This window comes from Phragmites australis, chromosome 13 (genome assembly GCF_958298935.1).
Source record: "Phragmites australis chromosome 13, lpPhrAust1.1, whole genome shotgun sequence".
Lineage (NCBI taxonomy): Eukaryota > Viridiplantae > Streptophyta > Magnoliopsida > Poales > Poaceae > Phragmites > Phragmites australis.
Genome location: NC_084933.1, coordinates 23,477,504 through 23,494,344, shown reverse-complemented (window position 1 = coordinate 23,494,344; position 16,841 = coordinate 23,477,504). Strand labels below are relative to the sequence as shown.

The following is a 16,841-nucleotide window of genomic DNA, read 5'->3' as shown; positions in this document are numbered from 1 at the left end:
TACCATGTAAACATATCTCCACGGTACCCTATATCCGTTAGTTCACAATAATCAAGAGTATCTGAGAACTCTTGCATATATCTTTCAAGTCTTGGGTTTCCTCCCTCCTAATAACTGTACAAAATCTAGTTGAAATCCTACATCATGACCCAAGGCAGATGGTTATTTTGTCTCAGTTCACGCATCCGCTCCCAAGTCTTGTGTTTATCCTCCCACCAGAACTCACCATACATTCCAGTGAAACGCCGGGCATTTTCTTGGTCCTTCTCTATACACACATCAATGTAGGCCGGTGCAGCAAAAAGGAGACTAAGTCGAACTTCCCTCTTCCAAAACATAAGCACCCCTTCTTAAGCAATCAGTCGAATAACTATCCAGATGGTCTCTGACAAAAAGACCACCTCAGGGTTCCATTGCCTTTGGACATCCAGAAGCGCTCTGACTGTCATGGTGTTCTCCAAACCACGACAGTTCCAACTTAGGAGTCTCATTGCGTCCGGCGATCCTCCTCAGAGGAGGTCACCTATATCTCAACATTTGTGTTATTTTCACTTCCTTCTCCTTCACCTTCCTATTCCCCAGACTTTTTCAATCTTTTTTTTTTGTTTTGAGACTTCTGAGGGGTCCCATTTATTGCATCATCATGTTGTGTCTGAGCATGCCACACCTCAAATTGATCTACAATGTTGGCCACTATCACCAATACCTGGCAGTGTTGGCTGCATCGCATTTGCTACAAAATCCATCGCCAAGCATTTGCGGGCAGCAGGACTCTTGTCCTGCATCGCAACATCAGTCCCTTCCTCTTGATGGTACTCCCCCACATTATCATCTTCATAACCCTGAGGGTTCTCGAAACCTTCCTCATACATGCAGCCACAACCTTTGCCACCTTGAAAGCCTCCACGTCTTCCGGCCAGAGGGCCCTGGCCAGGACCGTTCCCACGTCCACGTTCGTCGGGAGCACCACTAGAAATGGTCCCCACTCTAACTTCGACACATCATGTTCTCCCATGCCACATTCCTCATGCCAGTGTCCCAAGAGACAACAAGCACCACAGAAAGTTGGGACATTCTCATATTTCACGTGATAATACTCTTTCACCTTCTTCTTTGTTATGGACATGAATCTTGTCAGTTTTTTCATCACATCTAGTTCCACTCGAACCCTAACAAAGTTTCCTACAAAACCTGCCGACAGCATGATTTGTACTTCTTTTACATTGCCAATTCTCCCGGTCAGACCTCGTACCAACCCATATTCTAGAAAACCATTTGGCGATGTATGTATCTGAGCCCAAATCTCCAGTCTATTCAGAACAATTAATTGAGGATTCATAAACCCATCATACGGTTTCAAGATGACCTCGTATCCTCGAAACAGCCAGGGACCTTGATTCATAGCTTTATTCCAATCCGCCAAGCAATATACTTGGATGGTAAAATGATTCTCACCTATACTTCGAAAGTGCACATCACGGTCTGGGTTCCAGGCCGACTTCATGTTTGCAAAAAACGCACCATGGCTGAAACCCTTGCGGGTATGCACACGCGCAATTGCGAGCCACTTCGTGATGTCTTCATTTTCTTCTGCCTCCTCCCAGATCAGATCGTCTTTTTCATCTTCTTGTAGATCCAGCCATTTAAGGAGGTTATTAATGTCCTCCTGTTTGTTCTTCTACGACCCACGAGCTCTTGATGAACTTACCATAATCACCTGTAGACAACACAACAACTCTAGATTGGAAAACTACAAACCAAATCGAACCACAAACTCTTGCCAAGGCCATGAAGACATGCAATGTTGTCCTGTTAATCAGCCTGAGCGAAGGGAATTGGGAACAAGGATGGAGATGTAGGATGAAAATGAACTCTTGTCGGACTAAAGGTTTGGCGAAGGACAAAACCCTACATACCTCCCTAGGTGGCGGAACAAAAAGTCTTTTTTTCGCATAAATCCCTCTAGTTTACTGCCATTTGATTTTGCGCACATTTTTTAAGCCAAAACTCAGGAATATGATCTGGTGCCCACGCAACGGCCGCGTGTTGCAGGCACTGCTGCGAGCCGCACGTGTTGACAGTGTGATCGGCCGCACGAAGCGAGGATAAAAACAGTAAATCTTGTTTTACCGGAGCTCATTTTCGATGTCTTCCATCCGAAGTAGCTAGAAACGATATTCCGAGGAAACGAAAACAAAAATGATAAAAGTTCATGAAAACGATAATGGAAACAATTTTGGACTTTTCTGATAGTTTCCAATTTTTTCTTTTTTGAGACGGAAATTACCACCGGTAATTACCGTTTCCTCCTAGGCTACATATGTTAATTGTCAAGTATCAATACACAAAGGCCCATGCTCAAGCGGCTAAGCCCAACTACTAGCCCCTATTCTACACTTCTTTGAGTCTCTCGTCAGCCGTCTCGATTGGCTATTATGGCCTAAGGATTCATTCTTTTGTGATAATTTTTAGACTTACAGTGGAGACAGAACTTTGGTCTCTTGTGACTCAGGATACGCTATTTAATCTATGTATAACCTATGAGGGTATTACGGTTGACTATTTTTTATAACTGTAATGATACATCTATTATATTATTAAGTTGCTAGTACTTTTTTAGTCGTACTAGTATTATATTTGTCAAAAAAAAAAATCCATCCGCTATGGTTCCGTGCTTTCGAATTTGAATTATCGATTCCCGATCAATACTAGTATATTTCTATCCTAACAACACCGTTTCTCTCTTATTATCAACACCATATTTGTTTCCGATATTATTATTATTAACTTCGTTTTTTTAGAAAATGTGAATACAAAATGATTTAGGCGTTTTCCGATCTTTTCTACCATTTTCATCCGACGACTCCGCAACCGCAACCACGGCTGCCTCGCGGGCCACGCGCGGTCCACGCCAGTGCGGGTAGTTTTTTTAAAGCCGCCTCGGTCCCTGCCCGCCGTCGTCACTCTCACACCAACTCACCAAGACGTGCTCGCTCTCGCTCTCGCTCCCTCACGCCGCGCTCGCCAACGGACGGCGATGGCTGCTGCTGCAACGTGGCTGCGTGGGCTCCTCTCGCTCCTGGCGGTGGCCGCCGCCGCCGCGGCGGTGGATGGGGCGGAGGGGAAGGGGAAGGAGAAGGGGGACTGGGAGCCGCTGATACGGATGCCGACGGAGAAAGGGGGTGACGCTGCTGCTGATCCTGCGGCGACGGAGGCGGAGGATGAAGTGGGGACGAGGTGGGCCGTGCTCGTCGCGGGCTCCTCCGGCTACGGGAACTACCGGCACCAGGTGCTGTGATCTGTGCGGAGTCGGAGCGATAGGGTATAAATGGGTGGAGGCTGGACAGTGGGTTACATTTGGGGATTGGGATTATATATCTGAAACGCTTGGTTGATTTCCCCTTTCCTGCGTATGTTTAGTAGCTTGATTGTGTTGGGACTTACTATCCGATTCGAACTGTTTTGAGTCTAGCTGCTTCCAATTTGTGGGGAGACTCTGAGCTGATCGTTGCTTCATTTGAGTTTTGAAGTTGACTGTGGAGATACGGTTTGCATATGGGATTTAGGAATTAAGGACCGGGCTATCCGATCCATAGTTGCTTGCTTTGTTAGAAAGGTCCATGCATGATTCGGCTCAGCTGTTTCCGGTGGTTCCTGTCTAGGTGGATAATTTGAGGGGGAGACATGTTTCATCGGTAACAGAAATTTTGTTTGGCTGAAGATCACGTGGGAATGTGGGGGGCTTTGAATTTATTTTTAGATTTTTATGCTCCTCGTGATTGAATGCCATGCCGCATATGAAATTTTTACTTAGTATTAGTACATCAAAAAATATTCTGTTGTGGTTTCCATGTAATTATGTCTGTTTATTGTGTGTTTTCTCAAAAATGGAAAGTAGTAAAAACATTATGAGTGCTTGCTTAAGGGATTGTGGTGTACTTGATGCATGGCAGGCCGATGTGTGTCATGCGTACCAGATACTGCAGAAGGGAGGAGTGAAGGAGGAGAACATTGTGGTGTTCATGTATGATGATATCGCCCATAACATTCTCAACCCAAGGCCTGGGGTCATCATCAACCATCCTAAAGGCAAAAATGTTTATACTGGTGTTCCAAAGGTATTACTAGGTTGTTCTTCGCTTTGATTTTAGTTTCAAACAAGAGCATGAGTAATTTACTTTCAGAATGAAAAAGGATTGTGCTTTGCAATCGCTTATGGATTGGTAGCTCTATTGCTCTTGTTTTCTGTAAATTTGATCAACTTCACATACATTGCAGGACTACACTGGTGACCAGGTCACTACTGAAAACTTCTTTGCTGTCCTCTTGGGCAATAAGAGTGCAATTACTGGAGGGAGTAAGAAGGTGATAGACAGCAAACCAAATGACCACATCTTCATCTATTACTCTGATCATGGGGGTCCTGGAGTTCTAGGTGCGTATTTGGACAAATTACATAAGTAAGAAGATGATGTTGCTCAGTTGATTTTCTCTGTGGTGCTTACTTAACCTTAGCAACTTTTTAGGTATGCCCAACATGCCATATCTTTATGCCGGTGACTTTATTAAGGTTTTAGAAAAGAAACATGCTTCCAATAGCTACTCGAAAATGGTATAGATTCTTCTTTTCTTTTCCCTCAAGAAAATTTCATTCTGGAACTGATACGCCTAGATTGAAATCAAAATGTCATGTTTTTTGTCAGGTTATATACGTTGAAGCATGCGAAAGTGGCAGTATCTTTGAGGGTTTACTGCCAGAAGATCTAAATATTTATGTTACAACAGCCTCAAATGCGGTTGAAAATAGTTGGGGAACATACTGCCCTGGGATGGAACCATCACCTCCTCCTGAGTACATTACATGTTTAGGTGATTTGTACAGTGTTTCTTGGATGGAAGATAGGTAAGCCTCATTTCAAATATATTGCTGTGTGACGTTTATGTTGTGTTATTTCCCAAAAAAAATAATCTTTTTACACTTGTGCAAGGTATGTCTTGTAGGGCCTACATATTTTATTCGTTAGTTTGCTGTTTCTGCTTCTGTATGTGATACAATGCCGCTACAATAGTTATGTTAGGTGTGGTTATGCATGAACTATTGCGACATGGCCCATAATGAATTGTTTTTGTCATCATTGGTCCATATACTTTATCTTACTCAGTTCATTCTACGAGTGGAACTTTGCATCTACACACTTATATTAGGAGTTTAGGACCCTATTCACAAATTCTTATTCTGCATTTGTACAAGACGTGTTTATTACCTGTATCTTTTTAAAAAAGTGCTATTACATTAGAACGCACGTGGGTGCTACTTAGTGTAATGATCAGCTACTTGACTAGCATACAAGGCATTCGCAAATCACAGTGTTCAGTCGTGAGTGGTAATAACAAAGACATGTAAAACACACACAAGTGAATAGGATAGTGAATTACCAATTGTAGAGCAATCATACGACTGTTCACGAGAAAATTCACATTGCTTTGGTGCTTAAATTTTCTTTCGGTCAATACATCCTGAATACACAATGTTGTTGTAATAAATATTTGTGACTATTATGCCTCCTGTTTTGAACCGATTTGATTTTGATTGGCAGTGAAACCCACAATCTAAAGAAGGAAGCTATTAAGGATCAGTATGAGGTGGTAAGTCTCGAGGGCACCTTCTCCATATTGGTTAATAGCAGATAGTCACTGCTTTGTTAGTAAGGTGGTGAGAACTTCAAAACCAAATAATTTGTTGGGCAGGTGAAAGCAAGAACCTCAAACACAAATAACCGCAAAGAGGGTTCTCATGTCATGGAGTATGGTGACAAGACCTTCAAGGATGAGAAGCTTTTCCTTTATCAAGGTTTTGATCCTGCTAACGCCAACATTGCAAACACATTGCTTTGGCCAGGCGCAAAGGCTGCAGTCAATCAAAGAGATGCTGACCTTCTCTTCATGTGGAAGAGGGTAAATTCCAATTATTTCTTCCTGTCTCTCCATTAGCTTTAGGTGTTCCTTCTAAAAGAAGATCTGAAACGATATATACTTTTTGAGTTTAGCAAAATGATGGATGCTGTATTGAGTGATCTCATGAAATATTACACTACAAGTAGAACCATTGGCTGTTTTTTTCCTTCCGTACCCACTTTTATTTCGAAGTTATAAATCTCATGTGAAATATTTCATTGTAAAATTATTTGTTGACATAGATTGCATCATTACATTATGTTATTACAATAATATATATTCTCTCCTAGATTCTTAAACTACCCTTGGGCCTATTTCTATGGATTGGCTAGCTAGAGTTGTTTCTTTTCTGTTTTCTGTATACTTGGTTGTCATCCAAACATTCTCGTCCTGAATGATAATGTGAACTTGGTGTTCTTTTATTTAGTCTAGATTTTTGTGTTATTGGCACTTAGTATCATGTATATGCTTCAATCTTTACGGCCACTTTACATTTTTGTTGCTACTTGCAAAGTTTTTTTTTTACGAATCGCTATGTGCAAAGTTAATTCCTTAGAGTGCTCATGCCTCATTGTGCAGAATTCATTTCTTATTTGAAAAACCAGTTCATGTATGAACAGCTGACACATTCTATACCTCTGTTCAAGAGAATAGGACTAGTGGACTACCACAGTTGACAGACATTTCAGGGTTGCTCATTTTGTGTCATCACTGATCTAAAACTGTTGTGCTTTTTTTTTTCTCTTAATTTTCTCACTATACGAATAAGAGTTGCAACTATATATGGCTTGTTTGGTGGGGCTGTTAATGTTCACTTCTTGCTTTCAGTACGAGCAGTTAAATGGTGAATCTGAAGAGAAGCTGAGGGTTCTCAAGGAGATTAAAGAAACTGTTGAACACAGGAAGCATCTTGATAGCAGTATTGATTTCATTGGGAGGGCTGTGTTCGGATTTGAGTATGGGCCTTCAATGCTTGAGGCTGTTAGAACCTCTGGTCAGCCATTAGTCGATGATTGGCATTGTTTGAAGAGGACGGTGAGCATAAACTCCTATTTAACTCTGATATAAGTCATGCATGAAGTTGTTGCACGTCTTCGATACTTGCACATTTGCTTTTCAGTCTGTCTTGTTGAACTTTTTTTTTTTATCTCGGTGGCCACTGCTAGGTGCAAATCTTTGAATCCCAGTGTGGTTCACTTACTCAATATGGCATGAAGCACATGAGGGCGTTTGCAAACATATGCAACAATGGTATCTCTGAGGACAAAATGATTGAAGCAAGCATCAGCGCTTGCAGCAGTTACTACTCGGCGAGGTGGAGCCCAATGGTCCAAGGACACAGTGCTTGATCTGCTACAGTCTATAAGAGCAATAGCAAAGGTCTCCGAGGTTTCCCGACCTCCTTCGTCCGAACTTGTGTAATCTAGGGACTCTAAACTGCTCGGAATGTGCCCCTGCATGTTTGGTTAAGCAGTTGTATATTTTGTGTACCGCGTGTTTGTACCTATGCAAAGTTATAGTAACGAGATTGATGAATACAGAGGATGAATAGATGTCTTAATAAATTTCTTGTAAAATTAATAGGTATTTTACTATTTAGATCACCTAAGGTAACTCAAAACTTAAGCCGAAGCAAAAAAATTGATAGAAATTTTAGCAAGAGAAAATCGAGATAATACAACTCTACGGATGAATCATAGATTTCATCATTTGTTCCCATGTGTAATCAACCGTCGAAATGATCAAGATCATATGCGAATGTTGTTGCAGGTTAATGGCTGAGTAGGCCATTGTCGGTGGAACAAAAATGATGACCCGAAACGAGGTGCCGTAGTGCTCCGATGGCCCATATCTACTGCTAACAAAATCAGATTACATGATTTATGAAGCTTTTGCAGGCTATATGCTAGTGGATCTGTCCCCTTTGTTCCCATGCCATCATCTGTGAATGGAAGCTCGTCCCAGGGTCAGCTAGCCTGCGTTGAGACACCAGTTTACATGAGGTTAGTGCAAGGCATGGTCTCGATCCTTATACCTGGTACAAGCATGAGCTGAGATGCGTGTTGCTGGTAGAACAAAATATTATCAACTTGTACTTCAGTCGGTCTTCATCTAAGAAGACCTTAAGACGAGTGTTATTCGGTCCTCTAGAAAAAGAAAAGGGGCTTACATGTCTTTCTGAGAAAAGAGATGAACACCACGAAGAGTGCCAGCCCTGCCAAGATGCCCACGATTATCGCCACAGTCCTCCCTACATCATCCTGCGAATAATCTGCGGCCAGAGGAGATCAGACGCAGGATTACAATAGCATATGCAAAGCCGCCGCGCACTTGCGGAGTTGCTCCCTTTGTTTATCGCGAATATATTCATCGGCACGGGGAGTGGTTGGCGTCCGCCGTCCGCCTTCGAGGCCTGATCCCACAATGTGCTTGCCTATCGCGGCCGCGCAGTCCTAAACCAGATATGCTTAAAGATAGGCATTTTGTTTAGTGGCCACCACTGGATCAGGACAAACCTTTAGATCGGTATATGCAGCATAAGAAAAGTATTCGACGATTAGCTTACGGTTGAGAGTGCTTTGCATCTACAATTGACCATGCAGGAAATACGAATCTAGCATACTTAGTTGCGTTTTTTTTAACAGGAATAATAGCTTGTTTTATTGCTGCCACATCGAATCATCCTGTTAGTACTGTTGTCTCATCTAATCAGGTCCAATGATATTGTGCCTAGCATGCGGTCCACCAGAAAGTCGGCGATGATTAGCGTGGCAAAACCCATAATTTGTTGGACGAATTTGACCGAATTATGCTGCTAGAGCTTAGCTGCTACTGATTTGGATGATCAGTGTGAACAAATGGTCTCGTCTCTACCTTATGGGTTGTTACGCTGCACGCGGCGCGGCTGTCTGCAGACAAGTGATTGCTCTATTGTCTCTCTCTTTTGCTAATCTAGACACGCCTATTCGATCTATTGGTGGCTAAAATTTCAAGTTACAGGTGCGTTTGATCCTAGGCAACTACAAATGTGTGGTTTCCTGCGAATTTTCTATAGAGAACTTGCTTCTAGACTCTGCTCGAGACATACTCTGCCTGATCTTCATCCGTGTTGCGCGTCCAAAGGGAGAAAAAGGTCGTCAGAGGATATATTCTGCCTGATCACTTTACTTTATTAACTTTGGGAAGTTTACTATTGCCTATATTGGAATCAATTCCTACTGCAACTCGACTAAGGACTCGCAAATTGGCAATTTGTAAGCTGTTCATAACCTCACTAGCTAGCACAGAATCCGGATTCTCGTTGTCTGCAAGAGGCTGAAACGCAAGCGCGAAATTGCATTTTGCTGTGTCGCGTACCTTGTGTGGGGCGGAAGTAGTAGCCGTTGGCCCAGTACCTGACGTAGCACTGCGCCAGGTACACGTCGGCGGCCAGCGCGGTGCCGCAGGTGCCCTTGAGCTGCCCGACCGCCTGCGCCAGGCACGTCGTGCAGTCGGCCGCGGCGAGGTCGCCCAGACACTGCGCCACTCCCTGCACGCTGCCGGAGCTGCTCACCTTGTACCCGTTGGTGACGCCCTGCAGGTCCCCCAGGACGGCGTCCCGGTTCTTGAGGAAGTCGCCGTCGCTGCTGGTGCTGGTGCTGCACTTGCGGTACACCATGGCCGTGTCCTGCTGGCCGACGAAGTTGCTGCTGTCGTACCGCACGTAGCACCCCTCCAGCTGCAGGGACGCCGCGTACGCGGTCGTGCACACCTGGTTCAGCTGGCCCAGGGCGTCCCGCACGCACGCCGCGCAGTCGTCGTTGCCCAGGTCGCCGCGGCACTGGTACAGCCCGTACGCGGCGGTGCCTGGCGCACCCGTGCCGTTGGCCCCGGCCGTGAAGGTGTTGTACCCGCCGTTGGGCGCCGCGTTGGCGATGGAGGTGAGGAGCGAGTTGAGGTTGGCCTCGAAGGGGGTGCCCGGCTGGTACTTGGACGGCGAGCAACCGGCGTAGATGAACGTTCCGGTGGCCGCCTCACCGACGTCCGCCGCGCCTAGCCCGATGACGACGACGACAAGTAGCACGGCAGCGACGCGGGAGCAGCAAACTTGGCCGCGCCGATGCATGACTGATGAGACAGAACCGCGCGCGAAAGGGTGTTTGTTTCTAGCTGGAAGGCAGCGCTCTCGCCGTGCGCCGCTGGCGTGAAGGGTGGGTGGTTTGGCTTCGATGGCTGGCCCTGGGCTGGGAGAGTGTCGAATGCTTTTCCGAGTCCTTGTCTTGGCAGTGAGGAGAGAGGTGGCGGGGAGCTTACAGAATAAATGCGAGCTTCGGTAAAGCTCGCGAGTTGGGATGATTTGTGGTGCGTGTGGCGTCTCTAGAGTTTATACGTCGACTCGGCACGACGTTGCCTCCTTGCACGGTTGGATGTCGTAACAGTTGGCCCGGCCTCCTGTGACTCTGATCTGATTCGATCCCTTCTGTAAGCAAGCATCAAGCATGACTAGACGAGACATTAGTACAGGGAGCCATCAGTTTCCGTTCTGCTTCCAGCTGGTGATAAAGCTAGATACAGTATATATGTAGCATGGGTACTGGCGTGGTGCAACTATTTTGCGGTATGAATTGGGGATAAACCAGTGCCGTCTTGACGAGTGCACCCTAAGGTGATTGTGATTTGCTTTTGCGCGATGGGGTGACTTGTGTCCTTGAGTCGAACCGCTTCTGGGACCGGGGACAGGGAGGCTGTGTTCGCCACCGTTCCGCAGGACATGATCATACGGTAGCACTTCTTTGTTTTCCTTGGTATGGTGGCGTACATGATTGATAATGGCGTGATAGCAACATGGATTCAGCTGTTACTTCAGCAGCAAGTCGGCGTTGTTCCCACGTCCATTGGTATAGTTCGGCGTGGCGGGATCCAGGGAGACGGTTTACTCGTAAGAGATTACTTTTCAAGGTACAAGTGCATCAGATGGATCATGGATGCAGCTATATGCATTGTTGGTGTTTTTTTATCTCAGCTCTATCACGAGTCAACCAAACTGTTCCGAGTTCTAAAGAGGACTACGAGTTCTACTTGTGTGCTTTGATCAAAAGCACAACCAATAATATTGGTTACGGTCTCACTATCATGTTGTGTCTATAAAGATAAGAGAGAGCCAACATCTCATCATGTATGCTCGAGAGGTTGCCTACCCATCCACTAAAACCCTAAGATGGTTCTAAGGGGCACAGAAACATGGTGAAGACCGTCGTTGCCATCGTCATCCGCACCTATGTCACGTCGTCACCGCACCAAGCTCATCTACACCGGCATGATCGCCTTCACCGACTTGTACATCTATGTCATCATCTCTCTACACCAAGGCATCACTGACTTCTAATGGCATCATACGGCTCAAGCATCTCGATCACGCTTCTGCTCTTATGAGGTGTATGATGCTAGGGCTATTGTCATGCGAATAAGTTCACGATTAGACTTAACATTTGGTATCATAGCCTAATTAGCCCCGGCTTAGACCCCAAATAGGCTTAATCAAGGTTTAATTATGTTTGGATGACGCCATTTTGTGAACAATTAGGCTTATTATGTTAATTGATGATCAATTAGCTCTAATTGTTTCTAGTTTAAGTGTTTTTACATCGGATTAGATGGTTTAGACCTAATGATGTTCAAGTTTAGGCTTTATTGATGTGAATTAGTCTCAAATTAATGATGATTTAGCTCTTTATTCCTTGGATTAATGCAATTCAACTGCACATGTTCATGTTTTAAGATAATTAGGCCCGAATTAGTTGAGTTTATGCATCTACATATGTGTTTATGTGTTCGTGGGGCTCGGGTTCGATCAATTAGGCCCGAGTCGGGCGGTTTTAAGGCTTAGATGTGGTTAATCCGGCTCAGGTTTAGCATCATAGGAGGGGATTAAGCAATTTCACAAAACACTAAGAATCCTCCTTCTACCTGTAACCCTAATCCCCAATTTTTGTACCTCTTTGGCAAATTCGAAACCCAAAATCCAAATCAAGAACCCTACCCCCCAAAAATCATGAACTCTAAACTTAAGAGGAGGCACACTTATGTTTTATTCGCCGTCGTGGACAATAGACCTTTTAAAACCCCCTTCTCTGATGGTTCTCCGCTTGGTTTCCGTCGTGTGCACGAATCCTTAGTCGCAGGTGCCTTCTAGCCATCATCGCCGCCCTTCTCTCCACGCGCATGCCCTCTTTCATGTGTCACCATGGCTCCATCGATGGCGGCACGAACAACCCATGTCGTGCACGCACCCCGACGGGTAGAGCCTTGGTAGTGCCAACTTGTCTTCTCTTTCTCCGCCTTGCTCTCTCTCTCACACACAGTAAAAGGCTGGCGGTGATGCTTCATCAGAATCCACCGCCGCTCTCATATGGCGCAGCTGAAGTGGAGGGAGGAGGAGTGAAATGTTTTAGGTTTAGGGTTCGGGCGAGCCATCAACGGTTTTAATCTGATGAGAACACCGGAGAGCCGTCCGATGCGATCTAATGGACGGAGAACGACTGGCGCATGCTATTAGGCCAGGGCACCAGGTTTAGGTCGACGTGGGGTTTAGCTGGGCCGTGCCGCCGGCTCTAGGCCACGTGCGGAGATGGACGCCTGCGCGCATGTTAGTTTGGGTCAACATCTATTTTGGGCCAAAGGGCCGGCTTTTGGGCTTACTATCTTTTAACTTTTCTAGTGTTTTTAATGGTTTTTTCATTAAGCACTAGAATCCCGGGTGTTAATAGCCCAAAATGAATAATGTACAAAATTTCCTGATTATTTCTCTAAAGTGAAATTTTCTAGTGAACTTATTATTTTTTATGCACAGTTTTAATTGATTAATGTGACCCAACTAATGATATTTATGCACCAAAATTTACGAATATTTCTCTGGATAAATTGGAACCAACCAAAAGATTTATTTAGAGAATTTTGATATCTTTTTTGCCATGGTTGCATACTGACCAAAGTTGTTTGCGATCATGTGTTGATTCTTGCTATTAATTTTATGTAGGTCAATAATTACTTTTTGACCAACATTGATTGTAACTATATAACATTTATGTATTTATTAAAAAAAAATTCGTTTTCTGCACAACGGTGATGCGGATTGAAATCGAGTTTTGAATGTTTTTAATCAGACCAACGTAGGGTTAGTTTTATGCTAATATTATTTCATGATGATTCTCTGATCTTACCAAAAAAAATTCTCAGCTTTTAACGCTTCCTCTGTTGGTGCCACAATTAATGACATAAATCAACTATGGGGAACAACTTTCCCGCCTTGGAAAGCTAAAGTGATGATTGTCCTTGGTGTTTTGGACTTTGAATATGCACTTGGGGTTGACGCTCTCACTCCTCATGTCGTTGGCGTGGAGAACTATGAAGAACTAAAGAAAACTTATCCTGCATTTTTTGAGAAGTGGGAGCGGTCTAACCACATGTTACTTATGATAATGAGGAACTCGATCTCAGATGCTAGAAGGGGAGTAATCCCTAACTCAGAGAAAACTAAGACGTAATTGGCATCTGTAGGGGAGCAATTCGATGGCACCTTCAAAGTTTCTGCCATTACACTTATTCAGAAATTCTTCAACACTAAAAATAATGGGTCTAACAGCATAAGAGAGCACATCATGATGATGATAGACATAGCTATCAAGCTAAAGGGTATGGACATGAAAATCTCCAAGGGTTTCTTGTCCATATCATTATGACTTGTCTCTCTTGAGTTTTCTTCATTCAAGAACAACTATAATACTCAGAAGGAAAAATGGACCATGAGCGACTTGATCACAATGTGTGTTTAAGAGGAAGATAGTCTGAGGGCTGAAAATAAAGATTTTATTAATCAAGTAAACAACCATAGGAACAAAAGGAAATTTCAAACAGATTATAAGACTCAGAAGAAGTTGTATTTCATCACTAAGCATGAGAAGATAGCGCAGAGGGCGCCCCATGCACCTGCTCCATTTGCTGCTGACACTGAAGAAATTGAGGATGATGGCTGTCACTTCTGCAATAAGAAAGGACATTACCAGAGAGACTATGTTTGTTTCATGAAGTGGCTGGTAAGAAAGGGTAATGATATAATAACATATATTAATGAATCTCATTATGTTAATTTCTCTCTTATTTTAAGGTGAATTGACTCAAGTGCTATTATGCATGTTGCCAAGTCATTACATGTATTTCATATCGTGAGAACTCTAAGAAAGAGGGAGCAAAGTCTTAGAGTCTCCAATAGAATAAAGCTGAAGTTGAAGCTGTCAAATCATTCCCATTAATATTAGATAACGGCTTTATTCTTTATCTTAATAATGTTTTCATGTTCTTTCCATCAAGAAGAACCTTATTTTAGTGGAAGATTAAATTTATGAATGTAATTTCAGAGGCAATAATTGTAACTTAAATTTAAATTCAGAAATTGTTAGTCTTGCTTCCTTTGAATGAATTCTTGATATCTCTAAATATTTGTGATATGAATAATGAGACTTATTTGAAATCGTGACATTATCTTTCCGGCCACATTTCGAGGGGGGAATAGAGTGTCTCATTAAAGAGAGGTTCTCCATCCTTTAGACTCTAACCTTCGAGGGGGAGCTGTTGAGGTTTTTGAAATTCTTAATGAAGTATCTAATGATGAGCCTCAGTAGTCCCAGAAGATCCCAACTCGTATAAAGAACGCTTGCCTAAGTGTCTTAATGCCATGAATGATCAATTAAAGTCTATGAGCAATAATGATGAATAAAACTTAGTAGAAACTCTCGATAGAGACAAAACAGTAGGTTGTAAATGGGTCTATAAAACAAAATGTGACTCTAAGGGAAAATATCAAAAAGTTCAAAACAATGCATTTAAGTAAAGCTCAACTAATGGTTTTTTTCGTTTTGGTTCAAATCATAAGAAAATTGATAACTGCATTGAAGTAAAGTTTAAAAGGGGAAAATCCATCGTTTTAGTCGTAAGAAGGATCTCAATGAAGCTTCTTACGTCCTTTATAATGATACTTGTCGAGATATGTCAAAATTCATATATTGATAGAGTACTAAGAAATCCAAGATGCATAAGTGCTCTGCCTTGTATGTTCCTGTCATTAACGACAATTCGTTTATGATATTTTAACATGGAATGTCCGAGAAACCATTATGAAACTGATTAGATGAAGTCGGTTCCTTATACTTCGGTTATTAGAAGCATTATGTACGCATCCTGGTTTATTTTTTTAACCAGGATACTTGACAGACATTAGTCAAATCCAGAACTAGATCACTAGAAAACCATTGAGAAAGTACTTCGCTATTCGCAAAGCACTAAATACTACATGCTCATGTTTAAGAATTCATTTGTAATATATGTGTATACTAAGAAAACCACAACATGTTATATTCTCACTCTCATCAGAGGAGCTTCTCATGGAAAAGCTTCAAGTAGACACTTATAGCATCGTCATCGATGCAAACTGAGTTTGTAGCATGTTATAAAGCTACTAGACAGACAGTATGGCTAAATCACTTTATACTCGGATTAAGAGTGATAGACAACATTTTAAAACCATTTACACAGTTTTTTCTAAGTCAAGTGGTGCTGCCAACTATATCGACATTAAGTATTATATTGTGAAAGGTAGAATCCAGGACCAAACTGTCAGGATCAAGCATATAAGTACTAAGTTAATGCTTGCTGCGTCTCTTGCTATAGACTTACCACCCTATAATTTTCGTGATTATGTTGCCATTATAGGGTTATTGGTAAGCCTACGATTCTAGATAAGACGATCATAAAGCCAACCAACTCCCATTAAGCAAAACGAGCATCCATTTCGAGATGGGGTAGTGTGTTATAAGTTATTAGGTTCTAGTAGCATTTCATTAGCTACTGTAACGCTTAGCTTTAATATGTTGTTTTATCGAGAATGAGTTTATGATGTTAGCCTTATGATCAAGAGAAAAATATTGATGTTTTGATCTCGACTCTATCACGAGTCAACCAAATTAGACCGAATTCTAAGAGGGACTACGCCCCACCTATATGTTTTGATCGGAAGCAACCTAACAAGATTGGTTGCGATCTCACCATCGTACTGTGACTATAAAGATGAGGAGCCGTCATTTTTATCATGTGTGCTTGAAAAGTTACCTACATATCCACCGAAACTCTAAAATGATCCTAAAAGGCACATAAACGTAGTGAAGGCCGCCACCGTCATCGCCATCCGCACCTACGTCACGCCGGCACTGCGCCAAACTTATCTACACCGATGTGATCGCCTTCACCGACTTATACACCTATGTCATCATCTCTCTGCACCAAGACATCACCGAGTTCTAATGGCATCATCCAGCTCAGGTTTGCCGATCATACTCCCGCTCTTATGAGGTGTCCGGTGCTAGAGCTATTGTTACGCGAATAAGTTCATAATTAGACCTTTACATGCATTATTTTGGCAGTGTCGAAGTGTCCGACTCCAGACTCTAGAGCATGAAACACTTCACCTTGCAGAAATCAGTAAGCTAGCCCATGACTTCAGGCTTCCGAGCTGACAACATCGAGGGCGGGCTTTGCTGGATTCCTCGAGATAAAAGATGATGACGTAAAAGCTCGATGTTAACACGCCGAGGATTCGGGCGCGCGACAGCTAGGCCTCGGCTCGAGACTAGACTGGACTACTGGAGTGGAGTCTCGCTACAGACGAGCGGACAGCGACCACTCCCGGCTTTCAAGCGCAGTATTGCCCTCTGTTCCCGAACGTTCCAATGCACGCCCCGGGTCCCGCTGCGGACGCCCAACATGCGCCGCGCCCATGCGCTTGAGAACACGCGAATCCGGCCGGGCCCCGTTTCCGTACTACCGCGTCGCCGTTGCACTGTGCCGATTTCGTGAGC

At 43.4% G+C, this 16,841-nt stretch overlaps 2 protein-coding genes across 3 annotated transcripts; one reads left to right on the top strand and one right to left on the bottom strand.

The window, feature by feature from the left end:
• The first annotated feature begins 2,965 nt into the window (after positions 1-2,965).
• Positions 2,966-7,520, top strand: LOC133888034 (vacuolar-processing enzyme beta-isozyme 1-like). Its single transcript, XM_062328125.1, has 9 exons — positions 2,966-3,289; positions 3,954-4,118; positions 4,279-4,435; positions 4,527-4,612; positions 4,704-4,903; positions 5,598-5,646; positions 5,749-5,955; positions 6,784-6,990; positions 7,122-7,520. The coding sequence occupies exons 1-9, from the start codon at positions 3,038-3,040 to the stop codon at positions 7,302-7,304; spliced, it is 1,506 nt and encodes a 501-aa protein (XP_062184109.1). The 5' UTR covers positions 2,966-3,037; the 3' UTR covers positions 7,305-7,520.
• A 102-nt stretch (positions 7,521-7,622) lies between these two features.
• Positions 7,623-10,470, bottom strand: LOC133888035 (plasmodesmata-located protein 8-like). Of its 2 annotated transcripts, none has more exons than XR_009903686.1 (3): positions 9,313-10,470; positions 8,126-8,471; positions 7,623-7,931 (listed from the first exon to the last, which is right to left on the bottom strand). XR_009903686.1 is itself a non-coding variant. In XM_062328127.1 (3 exons), the coding sequence occupies exons 1-3, from the start codon at positions 10,058-10,060 to the stop codon at positions 7,927-7,929; spliced, it is 855 nt and encodes a 284-aa protein (XP_062184111.1). In that variant the 5' UTR covers positions 10,061-10,465; the 3' UTR covers positions 7,623-7,926. The 2 variants fall into 2 exon arrangements, 1 of the variants encoding a protein (XP_062184111.1); XM_062328127.1 differs by having other exon boundaries at positions 8,126-8,227; positions 9,313-10,465.
• Between the last annotated feature and the right edge of the window lie 6,371 nt (positions 10,471-16,841).